At 35.0% G+C, this 24428-nt stretch overlaps 1 protein-coding gene across 1 annotated transcript in view; it reads right to left on the bottom strand.

Moving 5' to 3' along the window:
• Positions 1 to 24110, bottom strand: part of LOC111043518 (headcase protein) — a 113105-nt gene extending 88995 nt beyond the window's left edge. The window contains exons 1-2 of the mRNA XM_022328494.2: positions 22781 to 24110; positions 2219 to 2315 (exon numbers count right to left, since the gene is read on the bottom strand). Coding sequence (XP_022184186.2) covers positions 2219 to 2315; positions 22781 to 23460 — 777 coding nt within the window. The 5' untranslated portion in view covers positions 23461 to 24110. The remainder of the gene's footprint in view (positions 1 to 2218; positions 2316 to 22780) is intronic.
• Between the last annotated feature and the right edge of the window lie 318 nt (positions 24111 to 24428).

Here is a 24428-nt window from a genome sequence, read left to right as displayed (position 1 = left end):
GTTTTATTGAACATTTTTTGTCGTTCAATGATGAGGTTTAACGTGACTATTTTCATTCCAATACTCATTCATACTCATACAATCATTCTAATACTTATTTTTCTTCAAATACTAATTTTCCAAGATAAAATTTACTCCTATCGTGTTTATAGAACATCAGTAACAAAGTTGAAAAGCCTATGTAGCCGCCTATACTTTTCCAGTTTTCATTTATTTATTTGTACAATAAAAGATCCAAAAATCATAAGGAGAACCCTATCCATTGAGATCATCAACTTCACTCTTCAGTTTTCCTTAGTCGATTTCCTTTTTCACTTTTTAGAGAATAAAGAGTACAAAAATATCAAGAATAAATTAGAAAAGTTAATTGATCTCTAGCTCCAATGCAGTGGCGTAACGTACACCCCCGCTGCCCCCGCGGCACGGGGAGGCCCGGGCTAGGGCCCGGATAATATGTAGGCTAATATAGGTTTTCTGAAAAAATAAAATTACCCGGTCTAGGGGGCCCGGGTTAGGGCCCGAAATGATAATTTTATATTGTATACTTTAAAAAGAAAAATTAAATAATCATGGAAGTAACTTTTGATAAAAAAGCAAAAGTTTTATAGTGGAAAATGACAGGTCTCATTCATTGTGTAAGAAGAAATATGCAATAGAACAATGTTATCAGTCTGGTTATAAATTAATATCAAGAGAATACAAGTAGAAAATAATGAATAAGGCAAGAAAGAAAAACAATCATTGTTCAAATCTATTCGTAATAATAATTATAATCATGACAGAGATTCAATAATTATTGTGTGCTGGTAGTGAGCTTATTGAGAAATTAGGAATGTTGTTTGTTTACAAAACATTAAAATTTATACATCCGGTGAGACAATCCAGACTGAGACTATTCAACCACTTACTTATAGATAAGATTTACTTCTTTGCTCTCTGATTCAAACAAAGATTGTCAGAATGGTTCTAAAGTAGATCGTTATCTTTATTTACTATCTTTAAGTAAGCATTGGAGGAAAGAAATTATTTTCCCATTGAATTCCTGAACATATATACCCTATAACATATACAGAGTGGGTGTAAAGTCCGAGAATGGCTCAATATCTCATACAAAAAGGCTATTTGACAGTGGGAGTGATTGGGGATCCTACTCAAATTGAAAATACTACTTTACTATGACTTCAAAAATCTGGTCCGCCATCTTGGATCCGCCATATTGAATGCAGCTTTATTTTTTTAAATAGGAAGGTGGTCATGCGATCATGATTTCGATACAAAATTTCAAGAAAAAAAGAATGGTGAAAACCGCACATCGATATCTCAAACCGTTCAGAAGATATTCACATTATAATTCAATACCACGTATGTATTTCATTTCTGATATGCATGATATTGATTAATAATGAGAATATCTTCTGAACGGTTTGCGATATCGATATGCGGTTCTCGCCATTCATTTTTTCTTGAAATTTCGTATCGAAATCATCCATCGCATGACCACCTTCCTATTTAAAAAAATAAAGTTGCATTCAATATGGCGGATCCAAGATGGTGGACAGGATTTTTAATGTTATAGTAAAGTAGTATTTTCAATTTGAGTAGGATCCCCGATCACACCCACCATCAAATTACCTTTGTGTATGAGATATGAAGCCGTTCTCGGACTTTTTTCTCTCCTTTCTGCTTTGAATAGTATTGATTAAGAATGTGAATATCTTCTGAACAGTTTGAGATATCGATATGCGGTTTTCGCCATTATTTTTCTCTTGAAATTTCGTATCGAAATCATGATCGCATGACCACCTTCCTATTTGAAAAAATTAAGTTGCATTCAATATGGCAGATCCAAGATGGTGGACAGGATTTTTAATGTTATAGTAAAGTAGTATTTTCAATTTGAGTAGGATCCCCAATCACTCCCACCGTCAAATAACCTTTGTGTATGAGATATTGAGCCGTTCTCGGACTTTTCACCCACTCTGTAGGCTATGTAATTCACTCATAAAAGATGTACTTTCACATTAGAGTTTAATGCTGGTGATTAAGGGAGAAGGGGGCTGGAGAAAGGTGGTACGATTTTAGAAGAGGGGCCCGGAATTTTTTTTGCGGGGGGGCCCGGTTTGAAAACGTTACGCCACTGCTCAAATAGTTTATTGAACTGTACTGGAACACAATAAATGATGATGACTAGAAATCATGAATAGTTGCTGAAACTTACCTTGATGTGATAAGAATTGAGCTTGTGGCGAGGCAACGCATTGAACGAGCTGAAGTCTTGCCGCCTAGAGAAGATACCATTCCCATTCACATTGCTCCTGAACAAAAAATACACAAATTACTATAAGTTTTATTTTTTAATGAATAAGTTCTAGAGTGGAAAATCATCACTATACAAGATTATTATGAACTCTCATTTGCAATTATTTGAGATTGGCAATGCCTAATTTTCTATAATTATTTTCATCTCTCTTTGAAAACATTGTTCTACAGTGAGGTCCACGTTATAATGGCAGTGTTTGATAAGCAAAAAATGCTATTGCTATCCTTGTCTACCATTCAACAAAGCGGATAGCACTATCTCTTTCTCGCTTTGCTCTGTTGCCAGATAGTCTTTCAAAAATGTAGAATTAATAATCAACTAACAAAATATTTCATCTTAATTATGAAAATTCATTATTAAATTATTGAAAAATATAATTTCTTGCTTAATAAAATATAATTGATTATTTTAATCTAAACGAGAATGAACAGTTAATATTACATCAATAAACCTGTATCAGCTACCGTCTATAGAAGGCATTGTCAAGACAGAGGATCGGCAACGTTGATCTTCTATCTTTCTCCATTGCCATTATAACGTGGACCTCACTATAGTTCATTTCAAGAGCTACTGACTATTTGTACACAATGTTGTGATAAGAATAATGAATTATTGAAGGCTGGAACCGCAATATAAATATGATACAACCTCAAGATTCAAGATATGAGATAACTGACAGTTACTGCTAATTGATACAGGCAATTTGCAGTGCACATAACCATATCCAGTGGCAAGATAAAACATTGTTGATGGAGAGGAAACGGATATAAGCAATGATATGTTATCTTTTGATAAACACATCTTATTCATGGAAAAAAGGCTTAGAAATAACTTACATTAAATTATGCTACCAGCAAACTCTTATCAAATTTTATCGAATTTATTCCAATTAAGACATTTTCAAATCATAGAAGATAATTTACTTGAATAGTTTACTCAAGCTGCTCACTATAATAATGTTTATCATTGTAATTTATCATTATATCATTATCATTGTAAGTGATTGGAATCAGTTAAATTGCACTCATATTCAGACTATAACATATTTCTGTAAAACGTATTCTTTTTAATTAATTGAACACAGTTCATTCTCCCAATTTCCCTCCAATTTCCCCCGCAACATTTCTCAAGACATGAGACACATAATCTTTAAGCATCTACAACTACAAACACAGTCTCATCCTCTTATCTAATCAACATTGTATTCTTATTGAATCCCAATAACAGTCCTCAAGAGAGGTTATTCCCTACAAAATTAAAGAGATTTGATTGTTTTTTGTTGGAAGATAAAAAGAAAATTAGTCGATAGTCATTGGGAGAAATTGAACTTTTTAAAGGAAGGAAGCAATTCGGGAATAAAGTGCAACGTAATTTCTCCTGAGAGAGCCATTTCTGAGACACTAATAGCTTTAATTGAGACTCATTTGCATTATCCTACTTGTTAGAGATCATTCTGATTGATTGAGTTATTCAAGATCCAATATATTTCCCATTTGAACAATTCCATAAAAACTATATCAAATTAAAACAAATTTCCATTCTATTTGCACAAGGTTTGAGCTTTAGTTCAAATTGTGTTGATTCAATTCCAATCCAATCCAATGAGTTATTTTATATTTCATCAAGTACTTCAAAAATATCACCTCACCAAGTGATCATTGACAAAAACTTGAAATTCTGAAATGCGTTGTGCATTTATGTTGGCCTACTTTCTATTTCACAGAAGCTGGTTCATACACCTTAAAAATTGTTCTATGTCAAATCATATTATTTTCTCTTGATATACTCCCATTTAATATTTCCATTTCCTTTGTCCAATGGTCCAGTAGACTAGAGATTTCAAAATAGAATTGATACACATTGCTTTAATGGAATATGATTTCAATATTTGGCATTTAAATATCACGAACTGGAATATCGATATTATAGGAATGTATTGGCACGTATCAGTTATAAGATTTTTCAATAGACAGGTTGTTAGATTACTAGAGTGAGTTTGGTTGAGCACGATTCAGCCAGCAGCATTTCCCATCCACTAACCTTCTCTATCCACCTGTTCTAAGGAGTAGGCTCACTTCGATTCAGTCTAAACTGAATGATAATGAACGTTGATAGCCTTAGGCCGTGTTTCTCAATACAAAACAAATGCTTCGGTTATTAGGGCCAAGCCAGAGCCAAAGCTGTCTGCCAGCGGCTTCCTTGCGAAGCTCACCTTGCATGTAGGCTACAGCCGAAAATATTATGCAACACAAACTTGGATAATAAGGTCCCAACAATGTAAACTAAGTGGATAATGATTGGCCGAAACTGATTTTTAAGTTTACATTGGGACCGAAAAATAGCGATTTTAGAGTTGTTTGCAGTTTTGGCATGGATGGAAAAATTTGATTATAATAAAAGATGGCTTCGAACTACTTATGCACATTTTCCAGTGGAAGGATATTTAAAAGTTGGCAGGAGAGTGAAGTTCTGAATATTTTTTTATATTCATGAGAACTTTGTCGTCAATAAACATTGATTGTTGCTTGTTGTGTATCGCGAAATATTTTATGGCATGATAATGTAGATTATAGCATTGTACACATTTTCATTTTGAGGAGAATCCGTTAGATTAATGGAAAGATTATTCATATCAATACTGTTTTTGAAATGAACCATAGTCGCTGGTGGAAATGCACACAAAATCCTATTTGCAGATATGAATCGGATATTTCTTATGTAATACCTAACTAAATACAGTAGATACATTTATATCATGCAGTGAACTTGGACGATATTATTGGATTTTTTTTCATCGACAACTATCAATCCCTATAATCTCCAATCCACGTTTTCAAAGGTTTGAATACGATGTTCGAAAATTGAACAAAACATTATTTTTCTAAAAGAGCTGATTTCAGCACATCCAACTTTCTGAATTTCAAACAGTTTACCCAGTTATCACTTAGTTTTTATATGTAGACAGTAAATATAATGCCCTTTTACAGCACAATTGTGTACTATAAACATAGATCACATTTAGCCTTTATTTTAGGTAATTTAGCTTTTACTGATAACTGCTGACCAATATGATTCAAGCTGAGATGATATTTATAAAATAAATGATTTGAAATCAGTGCCAAATTGTATTGATAATAATTATACACGGTTACAGTCAAAACCAGGTAGTGTTGTGATTCGAATCATTCTCAGGAAAACATGAACTGTAGAATGTATTCATTCACAATCATGATCGTACATTATTCTATTAGTGGAATAATGTTGTAAGATGCATAGTAGTAGCAGTACTAGTAGTTCTACCATGGGATAGGAAGTGTGGTCTTTGAATTAAAATTCCTAATTGACATTCAGTATATGTGAATTTTAAATACATCACTATTTCCAACAAAAGCTTTGTCAACTTCAGTTAACTACAGCGGGGACTTTGATAAAGAAATAAGGTGAGCATGAATTAAGAAATCTCAAGTATGAACAGCCAGTTCATACAAAACATTCAAAAGTTTCGAAACCGAAATTTTAAAACCGTAGTCAAGACTGTTATAAAGTGTGGAGTCTTTTTGAATGATGGGATCATTGGGTCTTGAAACTGAATAGATGATACCCTAAAGACTTTTGAGACGAGCCGAGCCGTTCCTTCGGCATCAATGATGAAAGTTTGACTGTTTGGTGTCTATTTGCTGAGCACGTGAGCACTTGCTTCGTTTTGAATGGAGTGGCGCTGGACCAAAATGGTCGAGTGGCCCTCATGGGTTCGACTCTCGACTCCACTTGCCACTTTTTCTGGCAGTCTTCAAAGAAAATAAGCACATTCGGAAAAGAAGGGTTGCCCGAGATCCACTGATGAATTAGCAGCATCAGCGTTGAGGGGATATTTGCGCACAAAGGAGGCATCAACCCTTTCCCTTCTCAAACCGCTTTAAAAAGGAAGCGAACGGTCGTTTTTCACTTAAAATTATAATGTTTCCATACTCCACTCAAAAGTAGTCCACATCTCCTGCCTAAATCATAATAAGACTATGAATATTTTAAATGTTCCCCCTTTCATCTAAATCACCCCGAAAAGTAACTGACGGTTTTCCATCTAATTAGTAAATTGATTGTTTGCTATGATTTCTGGTTCATCAACATGATGAGCTCTACTAGGTACATAACGCTTTGTGATGTGATGAAGTCGATATATGATATAAATTACATTTTGATCTTTCCGAATCTATAGAGTCGATTTTTCTACTGTTTCGGGTAGGGGGGCTGCTGATATTATTTTGATTTAATAAATCGATATAACACTATCACAGGAGACAGATTTTTGTTTCTTCTCCATTTATCTATCAATCACTCGTCAATGAATAAATAAAATGATTGCGAAAATGTCTCCAAATGTTAATCTTACACATTACTTATCTAATTACAATCTTACAACATATTTCAATGTTAATATTCATTTTCATAAGACAACCAAGAAGATGGCGAACCTGCCGAAAGATATCGTTGTCAAAGTGAGTAATTAATTCATTTATTGTAAAATATCTGACTGTTAGTCGTTTTTTCTAATAGCAAAAAGTGAGTTAATATTCAATAGATTCTGTCGGGCAAATGGTCCAAAACAGACAAGACAAAATGATAACATTGTTGTAACGTTGATATGCAAGCATACGGGACAGGCAGTAGTATTGAAAGCATCAACTATGTCCTTGAAATAGACTGATGTTTTGTCTGCTTGCAGCGGCTTGTTGTAGCATTGGCCTTGAACTTGGTGCTTTCTTTTTGCTCATCGACTCTCCACAACTTCAAAGCCCGCTGCTAACCATTTTCACCTTCCATTCTCTATTTTTACTTTCTCAGATGCTATCTTGCAATACAGCAACAGAAACAGATCGACGTTCTGAATGATTGAATCACCTATTCTCAAAATAGTCCAACAACAAACTTGGCTTTAATATTCAATTTTAGGAAGGTCAGTTAGTCCTTTCTACTGTGGTTTCAACAGAAAAATCTTAATAAATCATTTTTCGCATGAACCAATATGAAAATGTATGATATACCAAAGGTTCCATTTCAATAAATGGAAATCTTTTAGTTTCATCAACTAGAATTGCAAAATTTCGGATATGATTAAATTTCTCTATCCATATCCATGCGGATTATCATTGTAATTAGGGCCTAATTGTATTTAATTTAGGTCAATTCAGGCCTCCTATGATAGCTCATATTCTAATCTAGTTTAGAATGGAGTTATGTCATAATGATTCTTAACAATAAAACTATCTATATTCAATAGCCTAAATTACAGAAATGTACGATTGATTAGAACCAAAACCATTGAATGATTTTTTAAGATGAGGCATATTGATAATTATTGGTCAACAGAGAAAATTGTAATTTTTCAAGAAAATTCAGATGAAATTGACTGCTGGTACCTGATTACTTCAAAGTAATCTATTTTAATAATTAATTTCAAAGATCCGATTGTGATCCTTGCTTTTTCTCCAATCTAAATGCACAGATCTAACCTAATGTTTAGTTAGTAAATGCTACTTGATATTGCAATCAAATAACTCACATTGATTTCGATTAAAAGGGACAATGATCCCATCTTTACATTGTATGCATACTATTTGATCAGATGCATTTTAGTTATCGAATGATCTGATTAATCAAAACATTCCAACAAAACTCTTAGAGACACTAATTAAAATGATGTACCAATAACAATAGTTGTTTCCTTTGGAAGCGAAATCAAATGAATGCGAATGTGCAGTGGTTTGTGGCGTGTTATGATTTGCAATCGAGAAAAGGGCCGAAATTAAAAATGGCGACAAGTGAGCTGGAGCTTCACACATGATCAGGTCGAGTTTTATTCAAGTTGGTGTTCACATGTTGGTGGTTGTTGGAGACTCATGCAGCTCTGACTATGAAGCTGCACCGCACACAAAGGCCGATGCATAATTGCAGCAGTCCTTAATTGGGCCCGCCAAACCCGCCAAGCCAGGCGTTGGTGATTCCGCATGACCGGACTACTGCTATATTGTTATTGCCCTTTGTGTGATCCACCGAAATGCAGCGTTGCTCGCTGCCCTTTGAAGCCTTCATTTGACGCACCGTGTTGCTACGCCGTACTGCTTGACTGGTGTGCGCCTACTGCACAACTACTGACTTCAACTGGCTACGGTTAGGACCGAGTAGACGTACAAATATAGAAACAGTCGAAAATAGAGAAAAATGTTGAGTTACTATTTCTCTGAATCAATGAACAAAATGATTATTAAGTAATCATGTATGAATATTCATAAATTAGTTGTGAAGTGAGAAGTATTACTTGAGTAATTACTTGAAGTATTGTTCACATGATAGATGAATAATTGCGATAAATGATAATAATTGGAGATCAGAACTTTTTGAAAATATTATTAGTTATTTGGATGAAGTTTTTTATTATGATGAGAGAACATAGAGAATATGTAATATGACAGCAAATATTCAGCTTGAGTTATACTGTATTATAAAAAGTTATATTCTATGAATCTCTAGGCTGAACCTTTGAAGATAGTGGAATGAAGATATTATGCCCATGTGGTTAGTGAGTATGATTTGACAGATAATAATGTCTTTGTAGGAGATAATAGAAAGTAATCAATTGGGAGAGAAATGACTTGAATAAATGACTAGACTGATAATCATTCAGTGATGGAAAGCTCATGTTAGGTTAGATAGACAATGTGATAGTTTCAAATATTTATTGCAAGAATTTAAACTGCCACTCGATAAGAGATGGTTTCCGGCTTCAGTACCAATTGAATCGCGTAAATGGTTTGATTAAATTTATTCCATGGACAATTGAATAGCTTTGATAAGAGGAGAAGAATCATTAATCATTCTTCTTATCGTATTTTGGAATGATATTTTTGATACACATTATAATAATTGAAACATTCATGAATTTCCAATTTGTACTTTAGATAAGAGTAGCCTATGAGTGGGCTACTGTATATCAATATGAAAAACAATGTTGAATCTGCTTGTGCTTCATAACCTTCGAGCTTATCTATCCATATAAACTTTTATGCAATATTTTTTTCAATCTGAGAAATTTCAAATAAGTGAGAAATTATCTGATCCAAAAATCTGAAAACTCGGTGAGGAACAACGAATTGTTCTGCCACATCCAACAGATTTCCTATCTCTATCGAATTCGATTCTCCCTTTCACTCTCTCCCTTCCCACCGCCTCTTCAACACCATTTTCTTGCACGCAGCTCCAATCGCATTATGAGTGTCCTTTCCGAAAACATTTTTTAGCACTTATTAGGATTGAACATATTTTATCAAGACCAAGTTCTTTCTGAGCGTGATCGTCCCACTAATCTCATGAGAAAGGCCATATCTGGCATTCCAATGTGAAATATATTCCTCTTAATCAATGAGTAATAGGTTTCTTTTTTGAGAATGAGAAGTTTTTGGGATTGAGAAGCCCAGCTCCTATCATGTTTTATAGCATGTCCTGAATGTAGGCTACTAGCCACTGCCTTTCTACAAATTTCGTTGGAGCCGATAGATGGTAGGACCATTTACTGTATTGAATTCCAATTCCAAATAATAAATTTCTCTTGATTTTTAGTTCTCGCACGCGTTCACCATTTGTTTTTGTTTCGATAAAATGCACTAGACTAGGTGCAAAGGTAAATGTACAATTCGATTCGAATTTAGTTGACCCTCAAACTCAGATGATCAGAATGGAATTCAGTTTTGAAATTCTTATCTTGAGATACAATTCGATATTCGATGCTCCTGAAGCAATAGTGCTATCCTAACTGAATGTTGGTACGCCTCCCCAAAATCATTATATATTAAAAACATTGATATTCCCATATTGAAAAATATTTTAAGAAAACAGAAGTTTCACAACTCTATCATTCAAACTGAACTTCTTATTTGTATCTATATACCAATAATTCAAGTTTCATACAAATATTACTAATACTTTGAGAGTGAGCTCTCCACATGCTGAATAGTGGAATTATTGTAGCACGCTAAATGCATGATAATGTAGCACATAAGCGAAGAATTGTATGATAGCACAAAGATACTATAATTATTTCAGTACTGTAAGGTTTTTGCATGTGTGTCAAGGACACGGGTGGAGGGAAACAACAACAAAGCAGGTAGGGGTTACGTGGCGAGGGATGAGGGGCGGGCGTCGTTCATGAGGATTCCTTGCACCGTTACAGATACTTGGTTCTGCTCCCCCTGATGGCAGGTGACTTGACCCTATATAACTTCCGGTTCTTTCGGTTTCCTTTTTTTACACATCACCTGTTTCGGCATAAACTGCGTAGTAAGTAAGCAGCTCCAAAACTGGATATATCTGACCAAAAAACAGACTATTCAGAAACAATTGAACTTCTCAGATTTCAGATTTTGGATAATTAGTCTTCACATTAGTGGAAAACTTTGACTACAAAGCTCAAGAAAAATACAAATATTTCAATAATGCAAACAGGAAACTACATATTTCCAAATCATCCATGTTTTTACCCTTCTATGATTATTTATTGTCATGAGATTTTTTTTGTCAATTATTAAAAATGTAATACTGCAAATGTGAATTAGCTTAATATTTGGGAGATGAGATAAAAAGAAGTTACAAGTTTGAATCTGAACAAACATCTATCATAATGATAATTTATGTGGATGTATGGAAGAATTATTATTATCATGTAATCATCATTCATCTTATTATCTTGTTATGTGCCTTGAGATGTATTCTTCATCCTATTTATTTAGGAAATGTCTTCTAACGATAATCCATCAATTTTAATACCAAATGAGCTTCACTTATATGAAAATCGGAAATGGATACTACAAGTAACTAACTCAAGATCTAATTTTTCCAATTTTCCGAAAGATACTGAATTATTCAACAAAAATTCAAGTAATGATCCACTTATTATTTATCCATTTTAACTTAATCGTTGTGCAATATTGTTACGGAAAATTGTTCAAATCTTCATCTTGAAATGATTTACTATTTTCATTGGATTTACTGCATGAGAAGAATATCAAGTACACAAGCCACAATATCATGGGTTGCATTCAGCTGTGTCGATGCACAACGTGTTCTAATGAGACGGTTCGAGTCGGGTACTTCAATTTCAATGTACAGCACACATTGTCATCTATTGTTTACTTTTGTCAATAGCAGGAAACAGGTGTGTCGGGCGCTGGATCTAGCCCAAGAGCCATCACAATAATAACTCCAAGATCACAAATAAAGGTAGCCGCTCCTAGGTGCTAACTTTTGAGTTTCAACTATTTTTATATTCAAGTGATCTTCAAGCGAGGCAAGGTTGAAAATATTAGTTTGTTCAAGAGTGTGGATAATCAAGAAAGCATCAAGGTCACTCGGTATGAAATCCATTTTGTTTTTGATTTGATATTGGCTTCAGCAACACATAATTTTATAATTGTTTAGATAAGATCATGAACGAGTGATTAATTAGGTGGTTAGTAATTAATTATCATAGAGTTTGTCCGAGAATGGTCAAATGATCATTCAATTTTAAATGGATGTTGAGATATCTAATTGATTACACCCGCTCAGAGAGTAGGCTATACAAACAAAGCATACTTCTCTTGAAGGCGTACTCTACTCCAAAACAACAATGAAATCTCAAAAGTCAAATTATTTGTTATTCCTTATCATTTTGGAGGCCAAATATCATGTTCTTATTTAATGATGATGAGAATACGTTTTCAATATCTCAAGTAATAAGTATTTTTATTTAAGTATCATTTTTTAAACCTAAAGTCAACTGCAAATTTTAAATCAGAAATTCCAAACATTTTTTTACATCTTAAAATGTATTTGAATCTTCCCTCTAGTTAGCTAGTAGGAGAATGCCGATGGAGATTAGAGAGTGAAGTTCAACAGCGGTGCCAGTTCCCTTGATATAAACAGAGTAATTCAATCTCTATTGTCCCATAAATCATAACCAATGAAATCACCCATCCGGAAGTCATTCATCCTAGACCTAGTCTCATTAGTTCAGGTACTTGATTCCCCTTGACGATCTTTATTACTGTTTTCATTGAAAATATTTTTTCTTCTCTTCGATCCCACAACGAAAATACTCAATGAATTTAAAGGATTTCATAGAAACATTTTCTTCTTTATGATTCCACAACATAATTCCTCAATTCCTGATTGATTTTTTTCTATAAAAATAGACTTTGATGGAATTAATATAAATTATTAATAATTCAAATTTTTCGAAGAAATATTCAAAACGTTTCAACTGACTTTATACAATGATACTGTAAGATCTTACCCTATTATTAGCTATATGTGGTGATAGAATATTTCTTCTATAACTGCAAGTATATTAGCTCCGCGATTAAATGGACACTCACGATTCCCTAGAGATTACTGTAGGAATAGGTTATAAAGCTATCAATGAATTATCGATAAATAGCATGAAAGTGGCGTGCCCTCTAGAAATGCTGACCTCGATACATTTTGTTTACAGATCTACATAAACAAACAATTTTAACTGGAAATGTATGTTTATCTCGGCATTCAACGATCTATATTACTGGGAGAACTGGTTTTAGCAGTAAATTTATTCCAAGAACTAATGGAGAACTGCAGTAGTAGCTAGTGGGTCCATCAATCCTCATAAGTCATAGGTTTTGCTATGTGAATAACTATCGATCTCATACTAATATGAGAGCGAAATGAGTTTATTGAACTTTGTTAATATATAAAGAGTGGGATTTAGAAAGAATATATTCGCTTGCAGACATGGAGTAGTAACTTCCTAGGATCGTTTTAATAACAAGAATTGATAGTTTATTATTATAATCCATTTTTCTTTCCACAAAAACGTGATTACAAGATTGTCAAGGAATTGGGTCAAATTGCCCATAAAAATATATGTTAATTGTCCCTTCTCCTCTAATTCCATTTCTTGAATGGTTGAGAATGCCCAATATGACAGCATCGAATAAGTTGCTGGATTTTAAGTCTTTGTAGAATGAGTGAACAACCAACAGTTCTCAGTGGGCAAGCATACATTAATTCCATTGGTTATGATATTACTCGCGTGGACAAAAGAGATTATTATATGATGAGATGGCTTGAACATGGTCATATTTTTCACAGTGGATTTCAACTCTCTCTGATTCTTATATGTAGACGTTATGGATAACTACTAGTTTCTGACTTAATTCAGTTTAATTAAGTTGTGTTTCATCTATTGTAGGATGATCAACAAATTTCTCATCAAAAACTCCACATGAGTTCTATTGTTATTGTGAACCTGAAGTTTGGGCTTCAGATTGTTATTGCTTGTTGGATTGTATTCCAAGTTCAAAGATCGTTACCCATTATTGTTGTATTGTTACTACACATTTACATCATCTCTCAGCAGAATCAAGATAATTCTAGGAATTCTCGTGATGGTGCATCAGATTCCAATGTATTGTTGAATGATTGAAACCGGAACGTTCATATTCCTGTAAATACGTGAGTTACGCATCCGCAATTTGATTTTCCTATTCTGTTTGAAATCCCAATCAACCATAGAACGTATACGCATACCGGTTCATGCATACGTATATCACCGATTATGGACTTGAACGATCCACATTAATCAATGTCTAGGGAGCTCAGAGAACAAAAATTCAATTTCAAAAACAAAAATCTCACACATTAAAAAACTTCTGCAAAACTATAACGACTGCTAGTTTTTTCGTAATAGCAGGTCAATTTTGATACGCCAAACGAATATTTACGTTACAATGTTCATTGTGCACAACAAATTCCTATTAATAACTTTTTCTATATTAAACATGGATAGTTGTGAATAGTTGGAACATCATCATTCACAATTTATTAAATAGGAAGACTCATGCTCTATTGTAATTTATTTAGAAAAAAATCCAACATAGCAGAACTTGAAACCCTCATTCCGTTGAAAATTCAACAACATTAAATTATCTGAATTATAAATGGGATATTGTAATGCATGTCCCTAGCCGTTTCAGGGCTACAAGTGGAATAATTATCGAAATAGATTTGTTGATTTTAAGCCAATGGATGATGAAATAGGGTTTGTAACAGAAACAATAGCATCTCGTTCGGTTATATGTCCCAACATAATGCACAATTGAAAATGAATTTCTGATGATGTTATTTTGTGATCCTAATGATACCTCCCAGCATTTGAGCGATGCTCGTCAGTCATGCACGGGGACATGTGTGACAATACTGACAATGACAATGACCTCGATAAACCATGTGTGGAGAATATTCGATTTATCAGAACATAACATTCCAACTCGATTCATGTTTAATTCAGAAGATGAAGTAAAACAGGCTAACCATCGATCAACGAGTGCAAGAGCATACAACGATGAGCCTCAAAAATAGGCTATCAATTAACAGATCCTTTGTAATGTAGGCTTATATTCCATTAACAATCCTGCTTTGAGCGACTCGTCCCCATTACTGAGGACTTTGTCACTAAAATCATTAATTGCAAACCAATTACTTGGGTTTAGCCTATCCGATAAGTCCACTCGTATTTTGAATGTTCAGTCCTACTTCAGGAAATGAACCAGGAAGTCGATAACAACAAGCCGACTGTTTCCAATGAGTATAATCGATACAATAGAGATGAGAAAGGAGAACAAATCACAAGTTTCTCCAAATTTCGTTGCTAGAAAATCTAATAGTAGATAGCTTACAACATACATGATCCACCAAGATCCTAAGTAGAATGGTTATAAACCAAATTTACACAGTTATTCATTGCGATAATTTTTTCCATTCTTGTTCAGAAATTGAAAATTTTGAGGAGAAGATGATAAAATAAGACGTTGAATATTATTATGTGCAATGCACTAATTATTATGAGATGATGGCCATAGGGGTCAAAGACGTTTTGAGTTTGGCATGAATTATGAAGGAGGATGAATGTAAGTTCAGCGTCTGGACCGTCCTTTACATACGAACCAGAAAAAGTTAAATTTAGATTCAAAGAATTTGCGACTGCTAGGGAGTTATCTTGAAGCTTATAACTGAAAGTACACAGTATTTGAACCAGCCGATCCGATCATTCATACAATCGAAATTATTCAAAGTATATCAATTTTGATTCCAATTCAAATTCACTAGAAACTAGCTTTCTCGGAGTAAAAAGATGAAAAATGCTTAGCAGATCAGAAAAAATTAAAGGAATGAAAGTAAGAAAAAAAGATTGGATGAAGTGAAGATGTAAAACAATCACTAGATGATAGATGACAAGAAGAGTGATTCATGTGCTCTCAGTGTGCTTCAGACATTTCCAGAACTAATTCCCAAACAAAATCTAAATATAGAACAGACACCCTACAATGGATCGGTCCAAATAAACCTGTCTATGATGGTGCGCCCTTGGGAAGACTAGATCCATGCATTCCAGAGTACATCACTACAACTGTCAGCATTTGCCCCAATACTCCGCAAACAACTCCCCAATACTCCGCATTCAACCAATGATGACTGTTTCAAGTGAATCTCACAATAGTGGGCTCTGTTCTTGTTGAGGTCGCACATTCTGATACTGAACAACCAGACAAATAAAACGAGCATGTTGGCGACGGGAGACACTACTCCTACTGTAAGACTGTAACCCACATTGCAGTCTGTGGTTTGTCTGGCAAGTCACAAGTAACTGGGTCGAATTCTTGTTTTTCTTGCTCTCCTAGCTAGTATGGTGTCTTATTCCACCATATATGTAATCTTGTATACTTGTTTACTATTGCAACATAATATCATTGACTAAATAAGCATCGAATATGTGATAATATATCATCTACTAGCTTAACAAAATTGTAGATTGGCCTGGAAAATATCAAGTAAACCACTTGGACAAGGCACTGACTTCTATAACTCACGATTCTCAATATTATCGTGAAAAAAATCAAAATGCTGGCATAAACATTTTTATATTTATAGCTCTATATTCTCTTGAGAGCAATAAATTGGAGGATACTGATGAAGGTGAGCTCTGCGCTGTACTCACACTAAAATAAAATGGAGATAGGTGATAAAAATGTGTTTTGAATTTTTTCAATAAACACAATTTTTTCAGATGTCAATTCATTCATTCATTCTTGCTAGTTTTTTTTTTCAAATCACAAGACATTTCAAAAGTAAATCCGAAGTAAGATTATTCAACAGAAGATTATCCGAATAGAAATGTGTTATCCTCAATGGTCTAATCTAGAGATGAGAGCGAGATGAAGTGTTCCACTACTGAAATGTATGTTCTTTCTCACGATTCCTTCCAAACCATGTGGCAATCATAGCTAGTTTCGTGCTATTTTTAGCAACCAAAATCGGAGATGTTTTTCTTGTACAGTATATGCAAAGTGAGCAATCACCACTTGAAAAAATCTTTTCTCACGACATTTTCAAAAATTCCAATGGTGCTTGAAACTACATCATCATCATATTTCTATGTTTTGATCGATTAAACTTGAACAAATTCTAATTATTATATCTTTTCCAATGATTTAAATGGGGTCATTTGAATATTTCAATGTTATTACTGTAGTGATAAACGGAGCTGTTCGTAATCAAGTTGGCATTATGTTGGTCTAGAGCTGTAGAAACAGATCCATGTAATTGCAGTATCATGAAAAATGTTGTTCACGAGTTCAATTTTTTAACTTGGTTGAACGAGAGGGCAGTGATCATTGCATGATAGAGGAATCATACTCAAGAAAACTCATCAATGAATGAATAATATATATGAGTATATAAGTATTGGCTATTATATTCATTCTAGTCAGTCCATGATAGATTTATTCAGTTTATTAGGCCACAGTTTATTAGCAATTGATAGTACGTACTTGCTAAGTTCATATTTATCTGTAGGTAGTTACATTCTGCCGTCCTGGAAGAGCAATCATACTGAATACTGTATGGAAAACAAGATGATAGTTAAGTGTTGATGTCGATGCATCATGACAAACAATAAATTTAAAAAATTTATAGAATAGTTTTTGATTATATCTATAGTTTATTAACGTATAAACGTTGTTTATTGAACTCTATGAAAACTTGAAAAGGAAATTTGATTGAAAGAGTACTCTATTACAACCGAATCAATTCAAAACAAAAGAAAAAATCAAGACCAACCAAACTAAGCAGGTGCTGGTGGAGTCATCGAGGTGTCCTTGACAAAGCAACGGTATGCGTAATCGTTCATTATTTCTGGCAACAAAACGAATATCATTACAGTACGATCCTACCATCGAACTATCGAAAACAGCAGCGGAATTGTTATCTGCGTTGTAGAAGTAAAATGTTTGAGAAAGAAAAGCAAAAAAACTATTTACTACTGCTAAAAATATTATGATCAATTAAATATGGTCGATGGCTGAGTCATAACCCGGTTTCATCAACGACATGTTTCCAATAGTCTCTTCTCTATTATAGTACCTCTTATTTCCTAAATTCTTTATTTCACTCACATTCTGGTTCAGGGTCTCATGATAATTCATCACACAGAATGCTGCTTCGATGAAATATAAGTTTGTTAATGGATAAAATGATAAATATAAATTAATTATAAGCCTTACTTTCGCAAGTGTCCGTTGAATAAATATTTCAATTATCTACTAGTGTACTTTACTTTCAATCATATACATCTTCACTCAATGACAACTAAGTTCTTCTTTCTATCTTACTATCCTACCATTGTTATCTTATCTCGTCTGAATTCCATTGATACTCGAATTATATTTTACATAACATGAAAAAGCAAGCAAGGCTATTCAATATTCAAAATGTTCGCTTCCAACATAATTATTTCAATCATAAATTGCATATAATTTGTTGACAAACAGTATAGCAAACACATAATTGAGAACTATAAAACTGAACAAACATTTTTCCAAGTCTCCAATATTCTAATAAGGTTATTGGAAATGTTGAATGCATGGAAATAGTGCGCTAGGACTGGTAATAAAACCATTAAACTTTTCTAGATCAGATAAACGAATATGTTCATGTTTACAGTTGTGAAAAATGTTGTTCACGATTTCGTTTGACCTTGTTGGCTGAAAATTATAGTTCCATAAATTTTTAAGTGACAGGTAATGTTCAGTTTATAGCTAGCCAAGGATTGAGAGCTGTTGAAATGAATTCATCAATATTTAGCAAGGAAATTACAAGATAGCATAATGGAAGGGCATGCTATTAAGTCGTGAGGATTCGTCCTTAGTTTTTCCGTCGCCTTGAAGGTTTAACGAGAGAAATATCTCATTTTTAATGGAATGAACTTTATTCATGAATTATGTACTCGTTTCTGGCAATACGTTATTCTGCTTGATCTCTTCAGTGGGCCTCCTGTCATTTTGTTTGGAAGGAGTAGCTGGAGAAAACTCGCGGCATTTGTATTATGATCGTATTTCTTTCCATTTGCAGGCCACACGACATGAAGAGGCAATAGAGTCTGAGACATTGATTGATTGAAAAATAAGAGGTATTTTAATTTTATGGAAGATAATGCCAAATGGATCGAAAGTATGATCCTACATACATCTTTACTTCTTCTCTGGATATTGCTTCATTTCCCGTGTTTCATCAATAAAAATGTTAGGCTACTATTTGGAACCACCATCCGAATGATCCAGATAATGATGTTTGTTTTTCAAAGAGCTCACTATTGTTCGGTTACATGGAGAAACTAATGTGGCTTTGCTCCAAGTACCACTTAACGATTCATGTTGTTACGCACTTTTTTGTCGAGAAGTATATTTAACTACTTCTAATTACGTGCATTGCGGAGCTCCATTCCGGAGCAGTGGAGTAGTAGGGTTGAGGTAAATGAATAGATAAGTCAAGCAATCATTACCTTTCCCATTCCCACCATTGTTGTGAGCCCAATTCAGCCCAGATTTGGATGCGTAACGGAATGTGCCCAAATGCAGTCAACTTAGAGTAAGTATTCTAACCCCCATCCTTTACCACGGACAACTGATCAAACGTTGCCTCCAGACAGTTATAATTGACCGGATGCCGTCTAATTCTGTTTTTTAAGGGACAGGACGCATCCAACCTACCCTATGTACCACCGCACCACACTCATTGTAACAATAAAAACACGCTAACAATTTCCAGTGCTACTATTGCATTGTCCGACATTTAATTGTACTGAGTCAACATGTGGGTAGGACTTCTGAAACTACTGGCGTGACAACTATTCCATAACGAGCCTCACTCCCGAATAATAATAATAAATTGTTGAGCATACCCCATCATAAATAATGAAATAATCGGGCATTATTTCTAGCAAGCAGCTTGACATAGGCCTACTGGAACGAGATAGTAGATAGAGCCATCAACGTGCTACGCAACATAATGCTACTAGGAACGCATCTCATTAGAACGCGGTTAGTCCCTTATTATTATTTTGGGTATAAAACAAAGTAAATATTTAAAAGCTTCCGTGCATGACAATGATTTTCAGACAGAAATACTTTGAATAATTTGGAATTAATCACTGAATGTTGAAGTTGTCTGGAGACTACAGTCTAGATAGCAGCAAACAACATTAATCTTATAATTAGTATTTTTGACTAAATAATTCAACTTTTTATGGTCCATCATGTCAAATTGAAACCATTTAAACCATCTTCCTGATTGCAGGGAATGAAAATTCCCACTCTAACTTAGTGATATTGCAGGAAAAACCACACTAGTGATTTTGTTTTCAAATGAATAATTACTATCATATATTGTTTGTTCAAAATGATTCAAATATATCAATTCAAATATAATATTATCCTGTGTTAGTGGATCACATTCTTCTGATCAGTGGCAAATAAATTGAAATAATATTAAAGTTTAGTTCAGCTTTGTCATCGTTTGTTGGGTCCATATTGAAATTTTCTGTTTAATCATTTTGGCAGTAAATAATGATTGAACATAAGAATTATTGCAGAAATGTGAAAACTAGCAGGTAGAACAGTTATGGGAAACTGCATAACAGGGGTTTTTCATGGGTGTTGAAGATCAAGTTCCGGGAGAAATTTCACTTTGAAATATAACTTTACTCTGAATTTTTGAAGCATTTCCTATGTTCTCAACAGAAAAGCTTGCTGGAAGAAGGGTCAAATTTAGTAAACAGCCGTTGTGAGGGATAGAAAAAGATCGTAACAGGAGGTGTTTAACAAGGTCTGAATAAATTTGGCGAGAAAAATTCTAATTTAAGACCAGGTGATATCAGAGCTCGCGTTCTTCATAAACAAGAATATGGGAGCGAATAGCTTGAAAATGAATAATTTCTGTTCCGACAAGACGCTACGGAGAAGTGATTGCGAATTGGACAAAAGAACTCGCGCGTCAGAAATGAGACGAGATTCGCAGTCGGGTTGAAGGTTACGGGAACGGTGCGTGAATGTCTTGGGCATTAAATTTGCAGGCAAACGAAAAGCACTGGGTTAAGCACGTGCTTCCCGGTAGCGTCATGCGCCCTTTCAGCTTGTTTCGCGCCCTTTCCCACTGAACAGGGCGCCAAGCGAGGAGTCGACGACGGTTTATAAATCTACGCAGCTGCTCTCTCATCCTACGCAGGCAATGAGCTTCCCTAACCTGGTGAAATCTGCTAGTAAACAGACCCATCTTTTTCAATTTTACTTGAAGATGGGTTACTATGCAAACATGCTACATTAAATATTATTATTTATTAATTAATGGGATGATTCTCATCATCTTCTATGGATAGAAGTGAAACTCTCATTTCCTGTAGATTGTTATAACTTTTTTAATAAAAAAATAGTTGAATGTTTGTGTCATTGATGAATGATTATCTGATTGAAATGCAATAAGAATGGATAAATTCTTTTGTTGTAACATTAAGACTGACTCTGGGTGCCCTAAATTTTATAAGTAATATCAGTAACAGAAATCCTAGTGGATGATAATTCATGAATTTGATCTCTGTAAGGAGCACCAAAAAAAAAATCCAACAAAATTTTATTTATTTATTGAGCATTTGAAGAAGTATATGGAATGAAGAATCAATACAACAATTTAAGAATCCATTAAACTTCATGTTGAACGAAAATTGTTTTATCAATTTTGTTAGAAGTTGGAATACAGAGAGCTTCACCAGTATTTATTACAGCTCCATAATTGAAAGATTATAAGTCGAATCTGAATCTAGAAGATGATAATATTTAGTAGGCATAAACCTATTCATTCAGTAGACTGATTTTTTAAAATTTAACAAGGCATCTATAACATAATATAATTATTAATGATTTATCCATAATATCTTATGTAAGTGCTTACAGAAACATATTATGGAGTAATTATTGTGATGATACAAGTGATTGTCCTCTGTGCAACTCTAAATGAAACAATATTGCATGTAGTAATGAAGTAAATTCATTATTTCAACTCATAGCAAATTCAAATATAGTTGGTGAAGTTTCTTTTCACAGTAATGTAATTGCATTATTGAATCATTCAAGAATGAATAATACTTTATCTCTCTATTATCTAACAAAAAAAAAAAAACAAATAGTCGTTTGTTTGAACCAAACTATAGTTCATACTATACCATACTATCTTTTGTTCAGAAGTTCTGATTATTCACACAAAATTAGATTTCTTATTGTTGGACATCACTACAATTTCAATTTGGCCGATGACAACTTCATGAACACCCACGAGGATAAATGAATACAAATACAGTAAGCTATATAAACAATCCTCGATGAACAATTGACATCAGCTCAATAAACAAAAATTCAGACTGTTTAAAATGTACAAAACTAGAATTGATGTTGAAATTATGGGACATCACTATATTAAAGTTTTATTTAGTAATTTATTTTTTGTGAATAAATAAAATTCATAAACTCATTCATTTTTCCATGTTTATGAATGACAGAACAACCTTAATTTTATGAATACTATATTCTACACGAGAATCAATAATATTTTTTATAAAATGGTAAATTAAAAATTCAAGATTAAAAACCTTTCAGTATTGTGAATCAAGTTTTCATGAAATAAATGATTCAAATACATACAGAAAATCATTTCAACACAATTAATTGATTTATTATAATGTTGATTTATTATGATTCATTCATTAATCATTGTAAGTTGTAAGCAATTGACATTTCATAAATAAATGAAAGAGCGTGAAAGCTCTAACTAATTAAATAATGAATTCAAGGTCCTAAGAATTTTCTTGGAGTAAAATACTCTAAGTTCTGCTCGAATCGTAAGTTCTGAATTAAAGAGTATTTCCAGGGTATAACACAACAGCTCAGTGCCTCAGTTTTATGATCAACATGATAACACAACTGGAATACCGTGGAAATAACAGTGAGGTATTAGAAAATGAAATGAAGTCGAGCGGACATGCAATAATGGAGAATAATGAAGTTGACTCACCTGTCCGAGAAAAAGTCGAACTTCGTCTTCTTCTTGCCAGCAAGGACGGCAGCCACGGAGCCCGAGTGGACGGGCGAGATGCTGGAGGCGGATGCGGGCGGCGAAGACGAGCCATTGGACGAGGACAGCGAACCAGCACGGCCCCTCGTCAGGTCGGAGGCGGCGACGACCACTGGGTTCGGTGCAGGCAGGTGATGAGCGGAAACGGCAAGTGCTGGACGTGAGTTGTGCTTGTGACGGCGCTTCTTCTTCTTGGCGGCCTCGGCGTCGTCAGCCCGCAAACCGGCCGGCCAAGGCGGCGGCATCCAGTCCAAGTCTTTCTTGAGGTGGCCGCGACCGCACCGGCAGCCGCATGCCTTGAATGCCAGGTCGTAGCCTTTCTTCGTCCACAGGTTCTGGTGGCGTTGGCGCTCAGACCAGGATCGCGCCCGGCCGCAACTCTTGAGGTAGGTGAGAACGGTCTGCTCCCACTGCTCGAAGCACTCTCGGTGCATGAACGGGCCGGCGCTGCAGTGCTCGTTGTTGCAAGTCACCTTGATGGCGTCCCGCAGGTCGTCGACCGATATGAGGGCGCCTCCTCGCAGACAGTCGCCGGGCGTGCAGCAACGCGTCGTCGAAGCGTCGTGACGCTCGATGGCCGCGCCGTCTAGGCCCTCCTGCTGGTTGCGACGCGGTGCCATCTCAACAATATTAACAACAATAAGTTCCCCTAAGTTTTGTCCTGAGATCGGTGCGATTTCGCTGAGAATGAGCTAGTTTGTACTTGTCGGTTCAGTCTATTCTAAGTTATTTATCTCCACCGGACAACAATTACCTCTCCTCTTTGTACTGTACAGGATTTGATCAACTTGTACTGATTTAAATAAACTCCATTTCTTCTTACTTCCCTCTTCTACAACAAACTGGACATATATAAATCTCTATCAAATATGAATACTTTATCTGCAATAGTTTCTATATTATCTGTAGTATTATGTACAATACAAATAAAAACTGATAACACGACAACTAAGGTCCTTACTAGAAAGTCTAAGGGTTGGGGAAAATTTTATAACACTATTTGAAAGTCTTCTGCAGAAGTTTTTGACCACGAGGATGAACACATGTTGGTGTATACTCAGTTTGTATAATGAGACAAATCAATAGTAAATGAATGCTGATGATACAAACGAAAGCGATGATAAGGATGAGTGGCGAGTGATGTGTTGATGCGACATCGATCGACCGAATGCCGGCTACTGGTGCTTTCTCGGTTGACGCTCCTGCTCGCTCCTGGACGCTGTCGCAGTCTCTCTCTCGGTCTCAGCTTCGTGTCGCCGCTTTCGCTTTCGGTGACCGACTGAACGCGAACGCGCTCACTCTCAAGGGCGCCTCAAGTCGCCTGCCGCTGGAGGGGGCTCCACACTACCCCCACCACTTCTCCACTCACACGCACGCACTCCACGAGCACGCGCCTGCGCACACACGCGCACCGAATCTGCCGTGGTGCTAGCTATTTTTATACACGCCGACTACGATGCTGCTCCTGATCGTGCTTTGCGGATTTGCCTATCCCAGATTAGGAAGGCACTTGTGTGATTCTCTATTATTTCCTTATGTCCCTAAAAATGGGTTTCATTAGAAGCTTAGATAAATTTTCTAAAAACTA

The sequence above is a fragment of the Nilaparvata lugens genome, chromosome 2 (genome assembly GCF_014356525.2).
Source record: "Nilaparvata lugens isolate BPH chromosome 2, ASM1435652v1, whole genome shotgun sequence".
Lineage (NCBI taxonomy): Eukaryota > Metazoa > Arthropoda > Insecta > Hemiptera > Delphacidae > Nilaparvata > Nilaparvata lugens.
Note: the sequence above shows the minus strand (reverse complement) of the source record. Positions and strands in the feature narration are given on the sequence as shown.